The sequence below is a fragment of the Malaclemys terrapin genome, chromosome 3, assembly GCF_027887155.1.
Source record: "Malaclemys terrapin pileata isolate rMalTer1 chromosome 3, rMalTer1.hap1, whole genome shotgun sequence".
Lineage (NCBI taxonomy): Eukaryota > Metazoa > Chordata > Testudines > Emydidae > Malaclemys > Malaclemys terrapin.
In genome coordinates, this window is record NC_071507.1 from 83740117 (window position 1) to 83766910 (window position 26794).

The 26794-nt window shown below is 37.4% G+C and overlaps 1 protein-coding gene across 16 annotated transcripts in view; it reads right to left on the reverse strand.

Moving 5' to 3' along the window:
- The window catches only part of AFDN (afadin, adherens junction formation factor), a 220145-nt gene that overhangs the window by 15744 nt on the left and 177607 nt on the right, over positions 1-26794 (reverse strand). For 7 of the 16 annotated variants that reach the window (XM_054021692.1, XM_054021690.1, XM_054021685.1 and 4 more), the window contains 8 exons: positions 15277-15342; positions 14991-15064; positions 14260-14378; positions 12831-13025; positions 12457-12548; positions 11799-11987; positions 8298-9296; positions 553-687 (listed from right to left, as the gene is read on the reverse strand). In XM_054021692.1, the coding sequence (XP_053877667.1) occupies positions 553-687; positions 8298-9296; positions 11799-11987; positions 12457-12548; positions 12831-13025; positions 14260-14378; positions 14991-15064; positions 15277-15342 (1869 nt within the window). Of the gene's footprint in view, positions 1-552; positions 688-6570; positions 6607-8297; positions 9297-11798; positions 11988-12456; positions 12549-12830; positions 13026-14259; positions 14379-14990; positions 15065-15276; positions 15343-26794 lie in introns of all 16 variants that reach the window. The other 9 variants (XM_054021677.1, XM_054021678.1, XM_054021688.1 and 6 more) reach the window with 2 other exon arrangements.

Here is a 26794-nt window from a genome sequence, read left to right on the forward strand (position 1 = left end):
GAGGACACTTAGGGTATGTCTTCACTACCGGCCAGATTGGCGGGCAGCCATCGATCCAGCGGGGATCCATTTATCGTGTCTCGTCTAGACACGATAAATCGATCCCTGAGCTTTCTTCTGTCGACTCCTGTACTCCAGCTCGGCGAGAGGCACAGGCGGAGTCGACGGGGGAGTGGCAGCAGTCGACTCACCACAGTGAGGACACGACGGTAAGTCAATCTAAGTACGTTGAATTCAGCTACGTTATTCACGTAGCTGAAGTTGCGTAACTTAGATTGCTCCCCCCCAGTGTAGACCAAGCCTAAGCCTGAGATTTCTGTTGTGTTATTGTTTGCGAGTTACCAATAAATACAAAAGCCATGAATGATATGAATCTGGACATTAACTCAGGGTCTGTCTATTCTATTTTGGATGGTAGAGGGTCTGAGCCCATGAATATTACCATCATGTTAATATATTCACCTCCCCCCTACAGCAAAACCAAATTGTTAATGGTCAGGCTAAGTAGGTGAAGCCTACAAAGAATTCTTGCTGCACTCAGAAGACCATAACCTTTTCTTCAGCCTCTCTCTTGGTCCGCTCCTCCTCCTGGCGCCGGCGCTCTTCTTCTTGCCTGGCCCTATCTTCTGCTTCTCGTTTACGCATCTCTTCTAACTGTTGCTGCCGTCTGCGCTCTTCATCCTGTAACTAACAAAGACTTGTCTTTAATTGTTTATGAAATCACCTCCCCCTGGATAAGTCAGAGAGCACATATACCTGGAGCATTCATTTTAAAAACTGACCAGTTTAATGCAAAGCACTACACTACAGCAGACCAATAATGTTTTCCCTGTCCAACTCTGATTACATTATATTTTCCCTGAAAGTCCCTAAAAACCATGCAGAATTTCTAATAATTGTTGCACATAAAAGATGAGAAATGTATAGAAGGGAATGTACTGCTTTCTTTTCACTGCTGAATTGTTACAACAGCTGTGCACAACCAGAGAGACTTTTGGAGACACAGACTGTGCAGTTCCACCTACATTTTGGCATTATGGGAAATTCTACATATAGTTAACTAAAATGAATCAGCAGAACTCTATTAAAAAGCTACCTTGCAAGTATGACTGTACATATGCGTACTGGACCCCTACAGAGGTACAGTTTGACTTACCGTCGAGACCGCTTCAGTAACAAGCGTTTCACAGGTGAACTGAAATTAGACATTTGGAATCAACATTCCACAGCTTCAACGGCTAACAATTAGATAAGGATTTAAGCATTGAAAAATCTTGACTTTTTAGTCATGGGGTCAATCCATTTAAAGTAAGAGGCTCATGTGGCAAGTCTACCAATACCCTCAAAAGATAAATAAAAAGTCTCCCAGTGTTTCTACAACAGATGCGCACTAGGAAAACAGACAACGAAGCAAGGCTTTGGCTACTTGAATCTAACATTGCTAATATATAAACCTCAGATAAACATATATACAATTGTCTATCAGACATTATAACAATGCACTGATCAGACAAATTAGCACCACTACAAATAAATTTTTGCATGGTTCACTGAAGCGGTCAGGAACTGCCACCTATGATGGAGAGTGTACTCATTGGGATATCAACTATCCCTAAAGTACAGAAATTATCTGCCATCTAAGTTGAGTCATGTTTCTTATTGCTATGAGCTTATATTTTTACATTGAACTTTTCACAGCAAGATTTATTAAATTGATTTTATGTCTGTGTTTCCTAAAGTTGTCATAATGTTTACATGTGGTTTTCTGCTAAATATATTCAGTCTGCTCTTGTTCATAGTCAAGCAGTTTATGCACATACATGGTATGTCTACACTGTGATTAGACACCAGTGGCTGGCCTGTGCCAGCTGACTCGGGCTCATGGGGCTCGGGCTAAGGGGCTGTTTAAGGGCAGAGTAGATGCTGGGGATACAGCTCCAGCCAAAGCTCTAGGACCCCCCACCTTTCAGGGTCCTATACCTTGCGCAACAACCCCAGCGTCTACATACCCCGACAGAATACAGCAATAGTGGGAAAGTGGAACTTTAGAGACAGTGATATTTCTCTCCCTATTTCCCATCTATTTGAGCATGTAACTCCCATTAACACTAACAGAAGGGAGGATATGCATTTCAAGACAAAAGACCCTTTCAACTTTCATTTTGATATCCAGTGTGTCAAATATTGAGTGAGGGCTTCCTAATGTTGCAATAGAATTTTTTAAACTGAATCTAAACGATTCTATTGTTCTATTAAATGACTGCAATCAGATTTATAACTATACAATTTCTTGTTCAAATATTTAACCTAAAAATTGAAATAGCTAGGCAAAATACTGTAAAAACAGACCTTTTAAAGAATATTCAGTTTCTCATTTATCTGATTAATCTTTCCTTAACTGGCCGTTTCTTTGCTAATGCCCTGAACACTGGATTTACTTATATGTATCTGGTGGGGGTCTGATTGTAGGTTACATCCTCTATAGAGCACTGTTGTCTCATATGCCCTTAAATGCATAACTAAATCAGCTGATTATCAAGCATGCATTTCAAAGCTGAGAATTCCTCTGATTAGATGGTCAAAGTTACAAACATCAGAGTGTGCCAATCTTTCAAGACCAGTTCATGGTCGTCAAAGTGATCTGATTTTTTTTTTAAATAAAAATGATTTAATATTCATATTGGCATGTATCTGGTGAATATTTTTCAGAGGATGTTACTTTCCTGTAACTGGAGTTCAAAGGTAAGTGGCTTTTATAGTTCTTGACATTGCACAAAGGTAGAGGGAAGACTCAAATACACTCAGTACAATAGGGAAAGCAACTAAACAAGTTTTATAAAATATCTGTTATAAAAGAATAGATCTGTTAATAAAAAAAAAATCTTATCACAATTAAAAGCCTATTGGAATAAAGATCTCTTCTTCCCTTCCCCCTTTTACAACAATTCACCAATTTAGCATAAGAATTAATCTTATGGTACCAAATAATGATATGGAAGGGCAGGAGAGATGAAAAATTCAGAAAAAAAGTCCTCAAGAAAAATACTTTTTTTCCATTCAAAGAAAAAAAATTGGCAAAAATAAGTCTTAATGAGAGAATAAAGGAGAACTTTTTGACTTTGTCCCAAACACTTAAAGAGAAATATTATTTGTATTTCTAAAGCACCAAAATAAGAAGAAAAAACCCTATGCAATGTGCCAATTTTGGAGTTGATGTCAATGTGTTGACCACAGTAATTTTGGAAGGACAGCTGTATCAGGTAGGAATGTGCCAGCTAGATCAGAGGTTATTCTAGACCTAAATCCTATGAAACAGGCCAAGAGTGAGAAATAAGGCTGAAGTGGTAGAGAATCGAGTGATCACTACAAGATGACACCTCATTTCGGTATTACCTGCATAACTAGCTTCTATTTAGCAGTTGTCATACACCAAGAAAGGACTGTTGAGATGGCAAGGCTCTCCATACTGCTTGAAGCAATTAGCTTTTGTGACGGTGTACAACGTGTACTATACTAACCCTACAAGCGGTGAGTAAGGCACATTTAATTCCTAAATTTTCAAAACGGTGAGAAAATTTACCCACAAGCCCCATTTACATCAATAGGACTCTTGCAATTAAGAGTATCATGCACTAGTTTGAATATTTAGAGTCTTTTCTAATTTTTTGTTTGTTTGGTTTTTTTGTTTTTAAAGTTTACACATCTGTCTAGTCTGACATTCAGTTAAAGGGACACCTGTCAATATAACTTCTCAAGATGCACAGTACAACTCAAGACCCACCGTACTGCTTACGTGGAGAGAGACATGTTACATGTAATATGAAAACAAGTTCATTTGCTCTATATTCAGTACCTCCCTTAAGCATTTTTTTGTTTAAATAGTAAAGAACAGAAAAGAAGCTCCGTATACACAGACATACAAGAGTAACTGTAACAGATCACTAGGTATAGAAGCATGAACTTTCCCTTCTCCTCTATCCTAGGTAGATTAGTTTACCATATAAAATGTCAAAAGTTCATCTGGTCCCATAATCCTTGGTTTCCTGTGTGGCCAACCTGGACTTCCAATACAGTCTAGCTTGGGACAGCAGCCAAGCAGCTTCTTCCAAGTTGTTCCCTCTAATAGAGGACTATATCATGACACTGCTAATTCTTCTCACATAGTACTGCTGTGACATGCTCAGTGTGTAGTAGCCCAGACTGCACAAGTACCAATTATGTTCTCCAGTTCTCTCAGGGCAGCATGATGTGCCTCTGCCCAAAACTTAATACACAGCTTCAATAAACTAAACATCTAATCTTTAACTAGATAGCCTATTTCCCTTATATGACAGTCCAAGGGGGTAAAAAAAGGAAATCAGTGCTAGAGTATTAGGAGCTGTTGAGCTTAATTCATGGAAATGGCTTGCGTGCACTGGACTTCAAATTGTACAAAATAAACTAACTTATGGTAAACTAACTAACTAACCAACCTACCTACCTACCTACCTACCTACCTAGGATAGGGGGGAGGGATAGCTCAGTGGTTTGAGCATTGGCCTGCTAAACCCAGGGTTGTGAGTTCAATCCTTGAGGGGGCCACTTAGGGATCTGGGACAAAATCAGTACTTGGTCCTGCTAGTGAAGGCAGGGGACTGGATTCGATGACCTTTCAAGGTCCGTTCTAGGAGATATATCTCCATATGAAAAATAAAAAAAGATGGGGTTGTTAGGAACTTTTAAAAATAAAGTTATTAAATATTTTAAGTTTATCTTTATATACGGGTTTAATACAGGGGAGGGTCAGTTAGAATTAATAATTGCCCCACAGAATTTAAAAGGAAAAACATCACGAAAACTGACATTTTATGCTTTCAAGTTTTCATTAACCACTTGAGGGCCTTTTTAAACATACAGGTTACACTGTTCATTCTACAGGTCTAAATATACAATGAATGTCCTTCAACTTCATTTTCCTGTAGAAAGCAGACAATCTTGGGTACATAAAATGATTGTGGCAGAGATGCAACAAAAATGTAAGGGGTATTATCACTGAAGTTCAATATTGCCCTCCCCAACCATTCAAAAACAATCAGACAAGATTTAAAAAAAACTCATAAGATTGGCTTAAAAATGATGAAACTTTTAAAATAATAGATTTGGGGATCTTTTTATTTGTCTTCTGCTTTTTTGCCTTTAGACTTCACATTTTCAAACTTTTCTCCAGAACATTGTAAAAACGAAAGCTGAGATTCTCAACACAATGACTCCAGGACTTGGAGCTTTAAGAACAACACTGACTATCCAAGACATGCCATAAAACCTTGAGAGATGGCAACACCAGAAGCTGGAATATCCATGGCTTTTCTGAATGTACTGGTCTCATTCAGAAAACAACTGAGAGAGCTCACCTGTTTTGTTGCTGCCAGAGGACTTTGAGATTGGTTATAACAATAGTAATCTGGCACAGAGATACTACAGTAGTGTTTAAATACATGTTATAAATTAGCTGAAGCATACATTTTAGAAATTGGTCTTATAAAGCAGTGTTTGCATTTCAATACCAAAATTGGGCAAAATTTTGAACAGTCACTTTTTCATCTTTTGAGTGGTATAAATAATTTGTATCTACAGGACCTGTCCCAAGCATTGGTTCAGATACATGAATTGCATTCAGATTATACCCAATTATACAGTAACTAATTTTAAAGGTGAGAGTTTCTTTTCTAGAGAGCTACAGGAAACCTTTCAATTATCTGCTCATTCTCAATGCTGGCAATAGCATTTATGTACTGGTTTAGGGATTACTGCCCTAAAACAATCACTTAAACAAGAGATTTTTCCATCTCAATTTTAAATGTAAATGAATGGTATTGATCCAAATGAAATGGCAGTTTAGGAAAAGAAAGTAAGAGATAGGTTTTCTGGTTATGTTTGTAAATTAGTTGGATATACTAACTCAGGGCAACAGCTCCTGAACTAGTGTTTCATTCTATTACAGAAAAATATCAGAAATTAAGAAAACATTGTTTACTGCCAATTAATGGAGAAGCTAAACTGGTACACAAAGCCATCACAAGGGAGAATAGGGAACATGACCTTTTAAAGTAATAGGCCATGTACATTTACGGTGTCACTGGATTTAAAAATCTTGTGTATTTAAGCTGCTAAAACAAGTTCATATACATTTCTGAAGAATGGCAGGACAAGTTTTTTTTGGCTTAGGACTTAAAATGAAAGAAGTGAAACTGAGAAAATCTCACCCCACAATTTGTTCCTTCCAACTGCTTAGTAAGATGTTATAAATATATAGTTACATAGAAATATCAAATACAGAGTTTCATATTAGATCACAGCTGCAAACAATTCAAAGCCACGGGCAGAACACAACAATTAAAGAAGAGAAGCAGGAGGAGAGGAGTAAGAAGAGATTTAGAAACATTCAAAATGCATGCTTACAGTTAACTTACTGTATCACACCTTGATTCAGAACACCCCAGAAATGGCAAAGACAACATCCAATGCATTTTGAACAAAACAAAAATATCAAGACGGGGAAGAGGTATTGAAGAGAAAGAAACAAGAACATACCAAATCTAGAACAGAGATTGCTGGCACAGCAGTCTGCTGCAGGTAATAAAAGAAGGGAAAAAAGAAAGATGCACAGTGAAAATAAAGGTAAGTTTAGATTTGCACTATGCCAAAAGCATTTCCCTTTGCTTTGATACTTCAGCTGTTTTAGAAAGGTATTAAAAAAAGGAATTGAAGAATTTTGGACATTAGATTGCTGAACTGTCTGAACAGCGAAAACCCCAGTGTCCTAATGGTGATAACATTTCAGATTAGCTATTCAGACACTCAAAAAAACAAAACTAATGATGATGCTAGAGATACTATTTTTATTTGCATCTCTGGCATTATAGATAATGACATACAACAGAAGTGCAGACATTATCTTTAAAAAAGAGCAAGCAAACAGCTAACTTTAGTCTCTGTAGGAAACTTTTTACATGTTATAATTCAGGCTAGGATTGTGTAAAGCCACTAATGTTCTAAAAATGTTGGAAAACCTCACTGACAGCTAATATTTAAAATTCATCCCTTATGGAGAAGAATGATATAATGTTATGCAATACAGCTGGCTACTCAACCCATTAATGATGTGTTTTTTTAAGCCAAGCAATAATAAAAACGTTAACAGACTTTTCTGTGCAAATAGCAGTTTTATATGGAATTTGATGCCCATAGGTAACTGCTTATGTGTTACAATCACAAAGTTAGCAACACTGGCCAAGGATATATTTAGCCTTTCCTTTCAGTTTGTAAGTGTGGGGTATTTATTGCTTCAAAACAGTAATAAAGTTAGCCACAGGGTAAAAGGAAAGCAACAGGCACAAAGATTAAGTTTAGGAATTAGTGCCAATGGAGTTAATACAAAGCCAAAAGCTGCCAGAAAGAATCCGGAAGAAAAAAAAACTTCTCAATCTGACAGTTATTCTACGTCAAACAAACGTGCACAGATGTTTCTTAGTGCTTGCCATTTGCTTACCAAGGAACTGATTAGGTCAACTCTTAGGACAAGTAGCAGTAAAGATGCTCAACAAACTATGGAACTAGTTTATAAGTCCTTCAAAGCAAAAAACCTCTCAACTTGCAAATTCAGTATTCCTGGGGTTATGATTCATAAGAAAAAAATTAGTTTCTATACAGAAAGTTTCTCAGTGAAGACAGAAAGGCCAGAATAACTTTAACAGATAGCAAACAGTTGCATTACCTTCTTGCATTTAACAGCTATAAATATCAAGGGCTTTCACCACTAAAGAAGCCAAATAAGAGCTATCAGAGAGTTAGAATAAAATAAAGATACTAAAGAAACACTGCCCTTTTTTGTCCCTTCCCCAAAGGCCTTCATTTTTATCCTCCATAAATAAAACTTCCAAAGCATACACCAGGCATCAACTTGTGTACGTTACTTTGAGGGAATTACAGTCAATAACTACCTCTTCCCCTATCTAGGGGGAAGGGATAGTCATTTCTCTGAAGGAAAAGTTTTACAGTCAGGGGAAAAGATTTTGCTCTCATCTTTGCAGTTAGTCGCTTCATACTTTTATAATATACCACTTAACTGGCCAAACCAAGGTAGTTTACAATATTTTTCTTTAGCATTTTCTATATAATGAAAGACAGGGACATAAAGATAGTCCAGTCCTCCTTTATCCTGTGACAATTTCAAATTTTGTTTAACCAGTCTACTAAAGAACACAAGTTTAAATAATTGTTTGCTATACTTGTGCCTAGAAAGGATTACCCCCTTTTACCCTTGCTCTTTTTTCAGCCTCCAGCCGTTGCATAATTAGCATGGTATCCACATCATCATCTTCTTCCTCGTCATCATCCTCATCCTTTTGCTTTGACTCTTGAAGTCGTTTCTGGAACTGCCACTCGAGCATAAGTTTGCGCAGGCGATCGTTCTCTTCTGCTGTGCGGTCGGGCTTGTTTTGAAGTTCCTGAATCTCTTTACTCAGCATGTCCACAATGTGCATCTGCTGTTGCTTTTCTAGCTTCTCCTTAGCATCCCGTTTCCAGGGATCAGGAGACAAGCTATCGCTGGAGGATAGTTCTTCTTTGCTGATGGTGATGTACTGCAGATCTCTACGTTCGATGGTTCGGGGCTGCTGTTGGGGCTGTAGCTCTCGAATGACAGTGTCCTGGGACCTCTGCAATGTTGAAGGCTTTTCTGGTTTCACCTGCTGCACAGAAACAGGAGGAACCATAGGCTGAGTACGCATCTGGCCCAATTTCCTTTCCTGCTCACGACGCTTCCTTTCTCGCTCTTCCTCTAGACGCGCTTTTTCCTTTTCATACCACCGCTGATGCTCCTCTCTTTTTTTACGTTCTGCAGCAGCTAGCGTTCCTAGCTGGTTTGAAGGGGGAGGTGGAGGCAGAGGCAAAGGCAAATCCATTTGCAGTCCATCGAAATCAGCTGCGTAGTGCACTGGTGGAGGAGGGGGAGGTGGAGGAAGGTCTGTTCTGATGGGTTGGGAAACTGCCACTGGTGTTGGCTGGTTGATAGCTGGAGTTTTCCAACGGCCAGGTCCACTTTTGGTTAAACAAGAACCAGGGGAAATAGATTTGGAGGAGTGGTTCAGATGCTCTTGGCTGGATGTGCTGGAATCCACAGATGAATTCATCCATGGATCACTGTCTGACTTTCGATCAATGTACTCTACATCCTTTCTTATAACCACCTCCAGACGATTCCTCTCTGGTTGGAAAACTTTATCATCTCGAAGTTCTTCCTGGGAATGAGCTGCACGCTGGAAGAAATAAAATAAAGTATGCGTATTAGTTATCTGTATGTAATAACATTTATATCCAATTAAAAAACTAATGGATGACAAAAAAATGCATTTCTACAAGACAAAAAGCCTTCTTATCAATACATTTACTCTTTTTGGTAAAGTAGAGAACCTTCATAACTAGCAAGTTTCTCAAGATTTTAATGTCCGCACTACCACAAAATCACTGAGCCTTTTAAACCATGCAAGCCTAGGAAGACTTTGTAAGCTCTGAGGCAGAGCTGTCAAGCTACACTGAGGGAATGATGAAAACAAAGCAGAGCTCATGCCAGCAATCTCCCCCATCTCACACAAGTTCTCAGGGCTATCCTTATCAGCTCTTACCCACTTACAAACACACTGGCAGCCTCCAACAGTAACTCAAGTGCAATAACTCTTCAGTTCAGCCTGCTGCTGGGCTGGCAAACATTTTTCTTTCATGAACACAGACACAAACAAGGAGCGCTGAGGGAAGGGGGGGAAATCATCCACCCCCCAATTGGGGGCATTCTCCCCTCTCTTGCCACTGTGAAAATCATTTGGGGTAGAGGATGTGGGTGCTTAGATACCCCACCTTACTCAACTACCTCACAGGAATATTAAGCATTTATTCGTTTGTATACTTATAGCATTTTAAAAGATGTCAAGCACTAACTACTATTACTGCATAGAAAGTGGGAATTCAATTGGATATGAAAAATATTCAAACATGATTAGGCTGATGAAATCTATTTAAATATTTTATTTTTTCTTGAAGCAAATATTCATATTTTTGAGGATTAGAACATTTTCAGTATTGACAAAGAACGTACAAACTTTCCATAAGTGACACTGGAGGAGACTAACAATGCAAACTTCTCCATGCTGCCCAACCAATGACCTTAACCATGAACTAGAAAGAATGCCTTGTTTGGGATGAAAGGGTGTATTTTTTATGCTCTATTAGTTCTGTAGCTCTGAACACACAGCTACTTGTGTCAGAAGCACTGGGAAGATGCACCTAGCCAAATAGTTTTCTAATAACTTATGCATTTAGATGATAAAACAGGCATTTAAAGTGAGCCATTAGTTACTGCAACTTTCATGACCACAGCTCCAAATATAATTTAAATGAAACTGCTCCTTAAAAGTGAATAACTAGTTAATTTGACAAAAAATAACCAGAAGAGATCATTCACTAAGATGATTTTACAATAATGAAATTATTCTGAAACTAAGAAAAATAATGCTTTTTAAAACAAAAATAAAACCCTATAAAAACAACGCTTGTGGATTTCATTAAAAAGTAATTGATGCTGTGAGATTTTTAAAGCTGATTTATTTTAACAGTGAAATTTAAAAGCATTGATTGATATATGTGTTGTGAAAACCTAACATACTTTTCAAGTACTTGTGAAAAACAAACTCCCAGCCATTTGTTGCTTTAGTAAAATGCATTTTTCCTGGCGGAATCAGGGTTTCAAGCTGCAACTCAAGGTCTATACCTATCATCAGCTTTCTAAATGTGGGGTATTTAGGTGTTGATGTTTAGCTAAAATATTTTTACAGCAATTAGCCAAATATGATGTGTTAATTTCCATCTTAAACGCTCATGAAAGTTAAATGAACACTGGGTTTGCGTTCTAAATTCTTAACAGCTGTGAAAACTGGAAGTGTATTATAGGCACCAACTACATATCAGCACAATCATACTAAGGTTTTACCTATAATCCTTTCTCAAGTGATTACTGCATTGACTTCAGTGGCACTATTAGCATGAGTGAGGATTACTCTCACAAGTAAGGTTTCCAGAGTCAGTTTCCTACTTTTTTTGTAGGATTGCTACCTCAAGAATCAAGAAAGAAAAGCTTTTCGAAAACAACATTAGATTTTAGCACCCAATTCTAAATCTTTTCTGTGCTTATTATGAATGCTGAGAGACGCTGTATGGTAGTTTTACAGAGGAAGATGGTGGGTGGGCTCTACTAGTGTGGGAGATGGGAGACCCTGGTTCAATTCTGTGGTCCACCGCAGATTTCCTCTGAGGCGTTGGGCAAGTCTACCAGCACAAAAGAGAATTATAGTTCTCTCCATCTCCTAGGAGTATTGCGAGTATACATTAAATATTGTGAGAATGCAAGACACTGTGGTAAATGGTTTCCATAATAGTACAACTGGTGCACTGTTTTTATAACGAGAGGCCCAGTTTACAAGTGACTGAAGTAAATACATGTCATTATAGATCTTGGGTTGGTTCTGAACTACAGATATTCCTCTGCTCCACTTAAAAAAAAAAAAAAAAAAAAAAAGCCACATCAACAAAACTACATGCAGGCACTGGGGTCTGTGTTTAAAACTTCTTGTGGAACTGGCACCTTAATTTGCTTTTTAAAAAAATTAAATGTTTTGAAAGAGAAAACCTAATATTTAGTATTTCTTTGTCTTCAGCAATCAGCAAACAGAAGGGAAAGGTTTTTAAATTCTTGACAGATTATTTCTAACCTGCATTGCAGCACTAATTGAGTGATTACTCTCTGCCTGGATCTGTGGCTTGTCTTCATAACTCGGCCACTGATTCTGAGCGGGACCCATTCGATCCTGGGATTTTGAAGCTGGGAATGTGAAATATTCTCTGGTATAGGTTTGTGTTGGTATAGGATAAGCTTCAGGTCTTGGTGGCAGTGTCTGCTCCTGTAAAAGATAGAGAGAATAGGTTAAAACTTATCTATCATACAGATTTCTGCAGATTTTATTTTAACTTCTAATTTCTTTTTTAACAAGTATATTTTTAGGCATTGTTCTTAATCCCAGCTTTAGCCAAATAAATATGATTCTAAGATTTTCTAAGAACAATTAAATATAAACTAGTAATTATAATTCAGGGTTTGAGTGCTCTGGAATTAAATGCACAATGCTTATTGCATAAATTTACTTATAATAATCAAAAATTCAAATGGCAACGCAATAACCACAATTTTGTGACAATTTCTGTTGCTGACTGAACAGCAGAAAATAAAGCAACAGTGAAGAAGAATAAATACAAATAATTGAACAGTGGCATTCTATTAAAAATCTTCAATAAAAACCTCAGCTTAACCCTACTACTTCTATTGAAATTTAAGTGACGTTAATAGCCAATCCCTTTCTTGCCATTTCTGACCTCTGTACAAAGATTTCCAGTAGAGACTGAAGTTATCTTGGTGGTCGTTCCAGCAGCATAAGCATTCTTCCCTCCAGGGCTTGGTGGCTGATCTATTAGACAGTGAAGTAAGCATTGTTAAACATCAGTAACATCAATTTGACATATGTAATAAAACAAACCAATTAAACTTCATAATGTGGCAATAATAAAGCATTAATTGCATTAGTTGTAACTGCTCTTTAATGAATGACTTTCCCCAAATTTTGTTGCAGTTATTACTGTCAGTATTTCAAACGTAGTCTACATTTTAATCAAGTCATCTTCCCATTTTTAGATTTCAAAGACTACTAATAATTTGCATGAAAAAAGAACAGAAGTGAAGTTTAGCTTACTTGCTACATTGGGACTGGAGCGGTGATCAGCTCGATTCTTCATCAGTCTGTCATCCCCTGACAGCTTCTTTGGTTCATTATACTCTGTCCAAGGCAGCTGAGGGCTCTCAGGTGACCCATTTTGAGCAGAATTATTATACAGCTCAAAACCTTCACTCTTTGGTCGGGGTTTACCTGAGCCACGGCGGTCCGAAACTGCAACAGATTAAGACCTTTAAATTTTTGTTCTTATCCACTTGAACAACTGTTTCCTATTTTAGTCTTGTTTAAAAAAGGTTACTTAACTTTTATAGCTAAAATGAATCTTCTAGTAAAACATGCTGGATTTTAAAAAAGTTAGAATTCTTCAGATATACAATCCCATATTGTTATGCTGAGAGTTCAAGATTTCTTTGATTTACAGGCTTCAAAAAGGTTTTTGAAACAAAGACACCATAATATTTGGCAAAGCCAGATGCACTTTTACTGAAAGAAGTCTCTTGATTAATCTGAAAGGCTTATGATGTCTGGGGTCATGATGTAAACTGCAGTAACGAGGGTTTATTCTTTTAACTCTTTCCTTCCTATATTGCAGCATTCTTTAATAATCTTTAGAAAGCTCTCATATTATAACTTAATCAATCAAAATTTGTATAAAGTTGCCACATGGTCATTAAAATGCCACTTCTGAAAGAAATTTTTGATTTATATGGGGAGGGGGAAGAAAAGCAATTTGGAAAAAATACCGAAGAATCCTAGCTTTTAAAGGATCAGATCTAGAAAATTAACAACTGTCATTTCAACATGATTCTCAGTGAAAATCAATGACCAAACATGGCCCAATGGCTTCTGTTTAGTTTTAAAATTATTTTACTGGTAATCACAAGTATCACAGCATCTTTGCAATCGGTGCTCTTTTGGAGAGGGAGAAAAAGTGAATTGAATTCTTGGTCCCTTTGTGAATTTTGTGTATTCCATTTATTTAGATTGTAAATTCCTCTTACACTTAAATAAATTATATAGTATTTGTACTTAAATGTTGATAACACATTTACTTATGATTAGAACGGTGTCTGTACAATAACTTTAAACAATGGTTACAACTGAGCTCACTCCTTGGTAAGAGAAGTTGCATTGCCATTCCATGGATTCTACATCTGTTTAAAATGTAAAATTTTGGGTATAAAATACTAAACCACTGCTATCAACAGGAACATATGTATATATGTTTTCTCCACCTCTTCAAATTACTCCCAGAAGCACATGCGGAAATCTTTATGAGATGAATTATGTAACTCATGTACATTACAGGAGTAAAATGCTACGTCTAAGTGTTCATATTTCATTGTGGATTGTTGAGGGATTATTTCTCCCTTTCACCAGTGTTGGGGAAAAGGGCCTAAATTTGCAGCACTGTCTTATGAAAATGTTAATCAGTTATTTATTTTACCTCTTTGCATCATTGGGGATGGCTGGTTAAGCAGGGTTGCCAGACCGTGGTAAATTGCTCCTTGTTTTGCTACTTCTAGGGTGACTACAGAACCTGTTCTTGTCATGAGCTCTGCTGCCCTGTGACAGGAGTCAAACAGAAGAGAACTAAGTATAGCATTATTTAAAAGTAATCTCTATACAATTCTTTTTATGTCACTGTTGCTAAACCAAGCATTCAACAATATTTTCTGTTACACCACAGCATTTCTTTTCTATTCAGCTTCACATGTAAGTCACTTATCCTCTTTGGACAATCAGAAAACAGCATCTAGAGGACGTATGAATATAAATGGGGAATGTATGCTGGCAGTTACTATTCCTAATTTCCACAGTTCAATGCCAGATGTCAAAATCTTCAAGACAAAAGCTAGGACCAGTTTCCTTAAAAGATTTTATACTATGAATGAGAATATACACTTTAAGAATTTAATACAATGATGTTTCTATACGGGTACCATATCACAACTATAGCAATATTTGTTCTGAACATACTAAAATAATGGAGTGATGAGCTTTTGTTCCTGAGGCTATATGGAACCAATATAAACCAAGACAGAAATATTCTTAAGTCAAACTAATATTTCTGTCCCAAAACTAACCAAGCCCTTCGTTCACTGCACACACACGCTCTCTATTTTTACAAAGAGTATTCGCTTCTTCAACTCACATCATCTGAAAGCAATACTGTACCTTTCTTGGGACAGACCTACTAAACTTCGACCATCCACGCTGAGCAACTGATCCCCTGCAGCTAGCCGACCATCCTAATTACACATTCAAGAAGAAAAACACTTTATATACACAATCCTTACACGGGCTTAATCAAGATAAATGTAAATTAGATTAGAATAGTGTCTGTACTAATTTTATTTTATTAGTCCAATGAAGAGAATTACAAATGTTTTTATTGAAGTAATCTCTAAATTTGACCATTTGATAGATTTTAACAACTTTAATATTTACAAACATTACTAACCACATCTGCAGCACCTCCTTTTACCACAGACTTGACATAGATTCCAAGTTTATCTTGACCCGCACCCTGCAGATAAAAAGACATTTATGAGGCCATATTTAAATCTTCTCTTTTGTAAGAAAGTGCTCCATGAATCTGTTACATTAATGTATCAACTCTGACGTTTCGTTATTTTAAAACTTCCCCAACTTACAAAATCAGTGATATGGAAAAAGTTCATATCTTCATAACACCAAAGAAAGAAAGAAAAGGTGTTAGTATTTGGTTTCTTAAAACTGTAGCAACTAGAGTACAGGCAAAGGTTATTTGGTTCCATGATAATCAAGAGACTAGGAATAATCCAACAAGAAAACAGGTTTATTAAACCTGTGCTTAACAGTTAACTTTTAATCCTTTTTTAATGAAAGGATTTGTAGTTTTATAGGTATATTTATGAATCCAATAGAAGGGCCTGGTTGTATCCTCAATATCCCATGGTACACCAAAGCATTACACTGCTACCCTGGCCATCTGGCTGGTGAAACAGAGAGCAGTTTGGAGGTGACTTATTTAACCTTGAGATGACAAAGGGAAGGGAGAAAAAGTGCATTGTAAGTTCTTTGGGGCCGAGTGTCTTTCACTACATATCTGTAAAGCATCTAGCACAATGGGACATCTAGGTGCTAATGTAACACAAATAATAAATAATGGATACAGGAGAAAGGAGATGAAATAAAAAAATTCACTTTCATAGTTGACAGGTCCAAAATTTAAATCTACTGTAAAATGTACAATTGTATTCTTAATGCCACCTTCTTGCTCTCTAAATGTACCTATAAAAAACCTAGAAGAAGACAGGTGTAAGCATACAGTAAAGTCATACTGTTGCGCAATCATTTCACATGCACTCACCTGCAAGCTACTACGCAGTGGATTAATCTAACGATAGGGGTACCAGCTTCAAGTGTCACGCTAAGTATAATGATGGGAATGTGACATTATTATTTACTACAGCGATCTGTGCCTTTTTAAAACTGCTCTATCAACTGAAGTCTACCAGTGGCATTGCTAGTGAAACGACAACATATTTTCAGCTGAGATAATACATATATAAAATATTCCTCCTCTGAACAACATCCCAAGTTACTTTGTTATAGAGCAGAGGCTCTCAAACTGGGGGCAGGGGGCATGAGGATTTGTTCGGGGGGGGGGGGGGGGGAGGAGAGAGAAGAAGGGGAAAGGCAATGAGAAGCTTTAGGAGAGTGGCAACTGCTGGACGGGTGCCTAGTTCTGAAGGCAGCGCCGCCACTAGCAGCAGCAGAGAAGTAAAGGTGGCAATGCCATATCATGCCACCCTTACTTCTGTGCTGCTGCTGGCAGCAGCACTGCCTTCAGAGCTGGGCACCCAGCCAGCAGAGACCACTCCCCGTTCTGCCTTCAGAGCTGGGTGGTGGTATATGTACTAGTGTGGGGGATGGGAAATGACTACAGACACAAAGAAGGGGAGTGTGATCAAATAAGTTTCAGAACCAGTGTTAGAGGGAACACACCTATACTACTTACCAGCATAAATTCATCTCCACATTTTGATTTATGTATTTGTGATATTTTGGTAGCAGTACTATTTGTGGTATTTCCTGCTTAAAAAAAGATTCTATAATGCTTAAGCCACTTCCATTTTAACTTCAAGCCAATCATGCTAAAAACTGAATTTAACAGTTTTTTTGGAGAGGTAGAGAAGGACTGGATATGTATTAATGAAAACAATAAAATGGAGTTAACTTGAGTTGATCCAAGTTTCTCCTGTTCTAGATTTCACAAATTCTCAAACACATACAAGATAATTCTTCTGAACTCTAAAATATTCAAATTACTAGCTGATCATAATTGCTTTACTTTTATTTTGGTTCTTACTCCCAATAATGCTTTTTAAAAAAATCTGGAATGAGTAATAAAAATAATATAGAAAGCAATAAATCCAATCACTCAATCAAGACATTAAACAAAAGAATATTTTTTATATACCACCTAGAGCCATATAAATATTCACTTTAAAAGCAGTCAACTATACATTTGTGCAAGAGTAACCTTGAAAGTTTAAAAAGCAATCACTTGCTCAACTGGCACTAAACTCACTGCCCCTTCCCCACACCATCTTTTTGCAGTCTATACAATTTGGCAGTCGCAAAGCAGCACTACCATGTGTACAGGTATCCTTCTTAACTGCAAGTCAGCACACTTACAGAACACTACTGAATTTTAAGAGTCCCAAAAATAAATTATATTTTTAAATCGTCTCATTTAGACCACATCAAGGCCCTTCATAGCCTATCCTCACCCGTGCCCCCTCATTGAGATGTCAACTCCTACCTCTATTCTGCCAATGATGCCATCCTTTACAACTTACTTGTTACATTTCCCCCAACAAGCACTTTTGTGCTGTCTCCCATTTTGCACATCATACATAGGAAGAGCTCCTAGTAAACATGCTCAAAGCCACCTCCCTGTGCTTCAAAAAACTTGACAAGTTAGGGCAGCTGGTGTGCTGACACCGCTGCCTACCAAGCTGACCAATATTGTCTCACTGTTTCCCTGTGTATCAATTCTGTCTGTATCTGCCTCTTTTCTTATACTTAGATAGCATGCTCTTTGGGGAAAGTATGCTGTTTCATGTTTTGTACAGTGCCTATCACAATGGAGCATGACTGGGGCTTCTGAGCACTACCACAACACTTATAATAATATGAAGCAACATCCTTCCAAATGCATGGATGCTAACATCCAGGACTTACATTATGAATACTTTTACACAGCCGAAAACAAACAGGCAACACTGAGGAAAAATGATCCTCTGGGAAGGGCACTAATAGCTTTGGAATTGGGAGACCTAGATTCATTGCCCTTCTGAGCCACAGACTTCCTGTGTGACCTTGGGCACTTAGCCTCTCTGTGCCTCAGTTCCCCATCTGTAAAATGGAGATAAATGGCACGGTCTACCTCACAAGAGTAATGTATGGAAAAATACCTTTAAAATTGTGAGGTGCTCAGATACTACAGTGATGTGGATCATCTAAGTACCTAAGATACAGAGACACTTGTCATTATACCCAAAGAACAGTTTTAAAAATGTGGATTCGACTATGAAAACATATGACCCATATATTATTTCCCTGAGTATCATTTCAGAAAGATACATTACAGTAACATTTGGACCTCTATGGACAGGATATATTATAATACTTTTACCGCAAAGTGAAAGACAACATGGTAAAGTATTCCCTTACATATAAACTGTGTACACTAGTCTAATTTGTTGTCTAATTTATAGCTAAATAGGAAGTTAATATTTAGACAACCTACTAAAAGAATTTTTTCCAATGGCAAAAGTTTAACTCCCCCCTTCCATTAAAAAAAACTACTGTACATTTATGTATGAAGATTGTGAATTTGCCTAAAAAGTTGAATTGCAGTAATAAACTGTATGTGTTAATGGAAAGTGAGGCAGTTTAATATAGATAAAAAAATCAGGACTGGGAAAGCCAAGTCTCCCAGGAGCATACTACAGGTAAAAATTCAAAATTACTCAGAGCTAGATCTATACCAAAATGTATACAAAATGTGCACAAAACAAGAATATCTACAATACTCTTTTGTAGACCAAAATACTCAATTCTGTAAGCAAAGATCTGTCTGCAGAAGTTAACTTCAGAGTTTTAGACCATTTCCTCTGTCTTTCCTCCCACTCAAAACACAATTTTTGAACATTCTTGTACGTGAAAGAATGAAATTTTCCAAGGAAAAACAAGAATGTCAAGACATCCCGCACTTCCAAAACTTCTATTAAGTAGTAGACAAATTTGTCTATAACTAGAAAAGCCATATAAAAATATAACTGACAAAATGCTAGCTATCTTTTAGCACTCATGTTTTTAAAAAAATTCTTATTTTCAACCAAGAGATTACCTGTAGGAAACCTATTGCACGAGTCCACAACAAAACAGTTTTATTAGTTATTTAAACTTCACAAAAATTCTGGATTTATATTAATGCACCAGGATTAAAGAATATTACTGTTACTATTTATCTCTGTATAAAAACAATAAAAAGTATATTTATTAACAGGATCCACATCTTTCCAAGTTCAGGTTCTCTGGTAGGAGTACTACAATAAAAAAGGGTAGCAGAAAATGGTGAAAATATTAATATGACATGCAAATTAACTCCACACAACAGTTTCACAGGATTGTGTATAATAGTTCAAACCTCTTCAGAGCTCACAAGTTTTGGGCAGTTCCATTCCACATGTGAAATTTAATTAAATGTTGTATATTATACAAAAACCTACATTAAAAGAAAATGAAGGCTGCAAACAAAAGCACTTAAAATTGGTGGTATTACTCCCATTTTGTAGATAGGGAACCGAGGCACACAGATTAGTGGAAACTTTCACCTTAATTTTAAGTGCCCAATCTGAGATAACGAGCAACTGATTTATCAAACTACTTGGAATTAAACAGCAATTTATGAGGTCAAGCACAGCTCCCACTGATTTCAGTTGCAGCTGGGAGTGCTCAGCACATCTACAAATCAGACCCCTTATGTAAGGCATCCAGAAAATGAGGAACAACTATTAACGACCACTTGTGAAATGTGTGGTTTAAGTGACTTGACTAGCATCATACAGGAACTCTGTGGCAGAAGGTGGGATAGAAATCAACTCACTAAGGCAGCATTCAACTGCCTTAACCATAAAACTATCCTCTCTCTTCCTGCAATCCCCGGCCTTATTCAACAACAAACAGGGATCCTACAAATAGTCTCCTTCTCTATGAAACCCTTATTTACCCCGAGCAGGTCTATAGATTCATAGATTCTAGGACTGGAAGGGACCTCGAGAGGTCATTGAGTCCAGTCCCCTGCCCACATGGCAGGACCAAATACTGTCTAGACCATCCCTGATAGACATTTATCTAACCTACTCTTAAATATCTCCAGAGATGGAGATTCCACAACCTCCCTAGGCAATTTATTCCAGTGTTTAACCACCCTGACAGTTAGGAACTTTTTCCTAAGGTCCAACCTAGACCTCCCTTGCTGCAGTTTAAACCCATTGCTTCTTGTTCTATCTTTAGAGGCTAAGGTGAACAAGTTTTCTCCCTCCTCCTTACGACACCCTTTTAAATACCTGAAAACTGCTATCATGTCCCCTCTCAGTCTTCTCTTTTCCAAACTAAACAAACCCAATCCTTTCAGCCTTCCTTCATAGGTCATGTTCTCAAGACCGTTAATCATTCTTGTTGCTCTTCTCTGGACCCTTTCCAATTTCTCCACATCTTTTTTAAAATGCGGTGCCCAGAACTGGACACAATACTCCAGCTGAGGCCTAACCAGAGCAGAGTAGAGCGGAAGAATGACTTCTCGTGTCTTGCTCACAACACACCTTTTAATACATCCCAGAATCATGTTTGCTTTTTTTGCAACAGCATCACACTGTTGACTCATATTTAGCTTGTGGTCCACTATAACCCCTAGATCCCTTTCTGCCGTACTCCTTCCTAGACAGTCTTTTCCCATTCTGTATGTGTGATACTGATTTTTTCTTCCTAAGTGGAGCACTTTGCATTTGTCTTTGTTAAACTTCATCATGTTTACCTCAGACTATTTCTCCAATTTGTCCAGATCATTTTGAATTATGACCCTGTCCTCCAAAGCAGTTGCAATCCCTCCCAGTTTGGTATCATCTGCAAACTTAATTAGCGTACTTTCTATGCCAATATCGAAGACGTTGATGAAAATATTGAACAGAGCCGGTCCCAAAACAGACCTCTGCGGTACCCCACTCGTTATGCCTTTCCAGCAGGATTGGGAACCATTAATAACCACTCTCTGAGTATGGTTATCCAGCCAGTTATGCACCCACCTTATAGTAGCCCCATCTAAATTGTATTTGCCTAGTTTATCGATAAGAATATCATGCGAGACCGTATCAAATGCCTTACTAAAGTCTAGGTATACCACATCCACAGCTTCACCCTTATCCACAAGGCTCGTTATCCTATCAAAGAAAGCTATCAGATTGGTTTGACATGATTTGTTCTTCACAAATCCATGCTGGCTGTTCCCTATCACCTTACCACCTTCCAAGTGTTTGCAGATGATTTCTTTAATTACTTGCTCCATTATCTTCCCTGGCACAGAAGTTAAACTAACTGGTCTGTAGTTTCCTGGGTTGTTTTTATTTCCCTTATTATAGATGGGCACTATATTTGCCCTTTTCCAGTCTTCTGGAATCTCTCCCGTCTCCCATGATTTTCCAAAGATAATAGCTAGAGGCTCAGATACTTCCTCTATTAGCTCCTTGAGTATTCTAGCATGCATTTCATCAGGCCCTGGTGACTTGCAGGCATCTAACTTTTCTAAGTGATTTTTAACTTGTTCTTTTTTTATTTTATCTGCTAAACCTACCCCCTTCCCATTAGCATTCACTATGTTAGGCATTCCTTCAGACTTCTCGATGAAGACAGAAACAAAGAAGTCATTAAGCATCTCTGCCATTTCCAAGTTTCCTATTACTGTTTCTCCCTCTTCACTAAGCAATGGGCCTACCCTGTCTTTGGTCTTCCTCTTGCGTCTAATGTATTGATAAAAAGTCTTCTTGTTTCCCTTTATTCCTGTAGCTAGTTTGAGCTCATTTTGTGCCTTTGCCTTTCTAATCTTGTATATCTATGCTATATAAAATCCTAGACTTCAATAAGCTATCATCGATTTGGTAGCATCTCTGTTCTTGCCAGATTTCCTGCATTTACTAGCACACATGCTTAACTTTACACATGTGAGTAGCTCCACTGACTTGAATTTTGCAGTTCTGACTTACAAAAGTCTGAGCAAATATTTTCTCTCATTTTGATCCAAGCATGTTTGTACCCTCATCCCTGAAACGTGGGCGTGAACAAAACCACAATCAGAGCTCCATTGAAATCACTGGGTTTCACCTGGAATCAAGTCATGAAATTAAGAACGAAACTCACATGAAATGGCTAAACTATGAGTTATGCATCACTAATTCAAAACCATACATTGATTTATGCTTGCCCAAATGTGTCACAAACCTTAAATGAGCCTTTTGATGAAGCCAGAAACAGAAAGATTAAATAGAAACCTTTAAAAAGTCTCTTCCCACTAAAATAATATATTTTGTACATGCTATTCAGATTTATTTGTCCTATAAAGGTTTGTCATATCTTCATTTTAGTCAACCTGCTCTCTGAAATTGGCACTAGCAACTACTACTTGCATTTTCACTGCCAGTAATCAACTACTTCTCAGACTATCTACATAACAGACTGACCTATTTTGTAAAATCACTCCACAACAGCAGCAGTCATTAGGGGAATTAAGAAAACAATGTATTTTACGCAGCGAACAACATTTAAGACTGATTACAACTAAAAGAACGGTCAGTTACCTTACATTCCAGTTTTGGAATCTAGTGACAGTTCTCTTATTTGAAATTAATGACAGCTTTGAAGTTTGGAATGGGTAATAAGTGGCAAATATCACATTACCAAATTATTGTACACTGTTCTAAAATATTAAACAGCACACAAGTTTGTTTCAAACGTACATGAAGAAAATCTACAGAAACATTTTATTTGTGTTGCTGACTTTTGGTGAGGTTACAAATTATCTATCTATGAAGCATTTAATAGTTCCTGAATAAAATATAGTGACACTGTGTTCAATATACAAGACTGAATGTAAAATAGGTATGGTAATTAAACTAGGTAATGTTATCAGACTGTTAATGGAAGATAATTTGACCTATGCACTGCAGCATAAATGAAGCTACGTGTTTTATTGTTTGTTGGTTATTATACCAAGTCTCTCAACTTTGAGCACCAAGTGTCAAAGTTGAAGAAAAAATTTGTACAGCATTAAGATGTTCATCTCTCCTACAGTGCACACTGATTACAATTCTAGTCTGCATTCTTAGATAACCTGCATAAATACGGACTTTTATGGATAAAAAGTTTCATGTACAAAAGAATGTAGTTTACATTATAAAAATGCTTTACAGCATATATACAGAAAACACTTCATCCACTATTGAAATACAGGAGTCATCTAACAGCACCAGCAACACTATAACGGGCAAGACATCTTATACTGCTCCCTATATCACTGTGGTATCTGAATGGCATGTTCACCTTATGTGAAGAACTTCTCCAGCTGAAAGTAAAGGTGAACTTTTTTTTTTTTTTTTTTTTTTTAAGTCCATGATTTTTAGTGTTTAGCAGAGTTATGAATTTAAGATACCAACTAATTTAAGCTCACAAAGTGATCACCCTATGTCTGACCTATAGGTCCTAACTTGCACAACTTTCAAAAGATGAGCCTGGGTGCTTCAATTCATAACACTGTTAGACGCTAAAAATCATGGACCGAAAAGAGACTGGATTTATGGCTTATTACAACAAGCTGTAACACACTAACTCTCCTCTTTTTGGCCTATGACTGCAGGGGTGTTAAAGGACCACTCTACCTTGACTGGTCCCTTAGTAAAGAGGTTCCCAAACTGTGGGCTGGGGCCCAAAAGTGGGCCACGACACAGTCCTGGGTGATCCGCCATCATGGGCGGAGTTTCGGGGGGGAGGGAACAGGGTGAGCAGCAACGCCAGGCACTCTGTGTGTCCAGATCAGTTTCCCCACGTGTGTTGTGTATCAGCCGCCATGCCCTTCAGTCTCAAGTTGGTGTAGTTCTTGTTGCCCGCGAACCACTGGTGCCAATGGCCACAGTGACCGTATAGGACAGCTTGGGCCAACCCAACCTTGCACATACACAGCCACAAGGAACGAAGCTGCCCCCACTGTGTCAACTACGAACTGAGCATATGGACAGACCCTGCAGCAGCACCACCTCCTTGGGCACAGCCCCTCCCTGCACACCTGAGTACACCCCTCCCAGCACACAGCCCCTAACTACCCCCTTCCCACACCCTGAGCAACCCCCCTTCCTGCCCACAGCCCCTAGCTACCCCCTGCCTGCACCCTGAGCTGGCTGAAAGGCTGAAAATTGAAATTAAGATCAGGTTGAACCTCACTAACATATGTCCCCAGCTGAAAAAACTGTGCAAGGAGAAGCAGGCACATCCATCCCATTAAGACGACTTCTGGTCTATAAGTTATTACATATTTTTACTTACAATGTTTGATTCTTTTCTAAATAGTAGAGAATATCGTTGGTCTTTACTTCGCACAGAAATTCAGATTTTACACTAAAAATTGAAAACACAATATAGTGTTCAAAGTTGGACAAATGTTGTTTTAAAATCAACCACCAACACAATTTTAACAACAATGTGGTAAACATTGTTGTGTTGCTTATTCAGTTTTATACAAAATTGTATTTTCCTTGTTTGAACACATTTTGCTCTCAACTTTTTTTTAAAGTGTAGTTTTACTAAAACTGTTTGGTTTCAAAGATCTTGAAGCATTTCTTTAAGTGCATATTGCTAGGGATTTCTATAATTACAATTGTTAACATTAAAATGAAACAAAACATGTCCATTGTTTATTTACAGTATTATAATTTGTATGTATGTAATGATTAAAATTAATAGTTTTCCTCAAGAAATGTTAACAGTGGAGTGCACAGGTAGACCCCAGGGAAAAAAGTTTGGGAAGCCCTGCCTTACGCTATGTGCTAACTACTTATGCTAAACAATCTGTTCCACCTTGCATTTAACTGCGATGCTCGGAGTACCTTTCCCAGACCTGAAGAAGAGCTCTCTGTGGCTCGAAAGCTTGTCTCTCACCAACAGAAGTTGGTCCAATGAAAGATAGTATCTCACCCACCTTGTCTCTCTTATATGCTTCCTACTTAAACAAGACATTCTCCTAGCACTTAATTTATGCACAATAAGGATTACAAATTTTGTAAATTAAAGGCTTACAGAGGATGATAACCTTTGAGCACTCAGTTTGGACAGTATGACCAAATCATTTTCTGATCTGTATTATTCAAATATAAAGAAAAAGATGGCCTTAATTCAGCTTTTAGCCGACTTAAAAATCTATATTAAGTACAGTACTGATTTTGATGTATCACATTATGTTCTTAAAATTAGAACAGATGCAAGTTGTCAGAAGAAACAGAATAGGATTTTTATAAATGTGTTTCACAGGAGGAAGTACTAGATAGAGAATAGGCCTGCTAACAAGTGAGGATGTGGATTAAATTAACATAGAAATGGTTAAGTCACTAAATTCCTCTGTTATATACCTAAGAAACAAAAGTTTGAACTGGGCAATAATGAAAACCTTTTAACAGCTATTACTAAAAAGCAGGTAAAGGAATAAATGGGGTAGAAGAGAATGTGACAAATGTAACATTTGAGTTTTAGCAAATCACATGGACTGAAAACTCACAGAAAGATAATTTAATGATAAACAGTGTCAAATTGGGATAAGAGAATTTAGCAGGGGATAAACTGTGGTAGGTACCGATTAATTCAACGTAATTAACAACAATCTGGAAGAGGAAGTGGAGAGCAAGTAAATAAAGTTTATTTACAGGTAATGCCACACTGGGATAATTTGCCCCAGTGAGAAAAGACAAATACAAAAAAGAGATCTAGTGAAATTAGAGAATGGACACACAAAATGAGAGACTCACCTTGGAAGAATACAAGCTAATATAACAGAGTAAAATCATTCAACACAAATATTTAATATGAGAGAAATCTAGAAATGAGCTCCGCTGAGAAAGTTTTATGGTTGACAATGACAGCAAATTAGATGCAATGACTATGTATATGCAGTCCAAAATTACATCAGCCCTTTTTACTATCATCACATTGCAAACTCACATCATACGAGTTCCTATATGTTCTAGCCTTCACTACAAAGTTAACATATTAAAACACAACCATGAAAGGTTGAGTTAGCTAACAGTGCATGACTCTGCAGTCAGCCTAGATAAGGACAAGTCATATTCAGCGTCATTTCAGCTATTCAGTTAAGCACTTCTGTCTAGCATCACATTAGTTAATGTAACTTCAAAGTCGTGTTTTAACATAACATGTTTTGGAAGCCCTCTAGGGCCATGATGTAGCTACATCTGGAATACTGCACTTATTTCAGAGAGACTCATTACTAAAAATACAGACAAACTGAAGGGGGTGCAAAAATGATACAGAAACTATTTGGGAATGAACAGACTGATTTATGAGAAAAGGAACGCAACAATCCTGAGATATCTGAAGAATCTAAACCAAGAAAGGAGAAGAATATAGTAGTACAAGAGAGTAACAGCTAGGAATAATGGTGTTAATCTAAAGGAATAGTTAAGAATAGCAGAAAATACAGTGAGATTTATTAATAAAACTGTAAATTAGACTCCTAAGTGAAGTCACAGAAATTGCACCATTTGGGACACTTTAAACTAGACTGACCACAGAACTAGAAAATATACCATATGGAATAATTCACTCTGCTTTTTCAGCTGAGAATGGTAGTGGATTGACCACATCCCTATTTG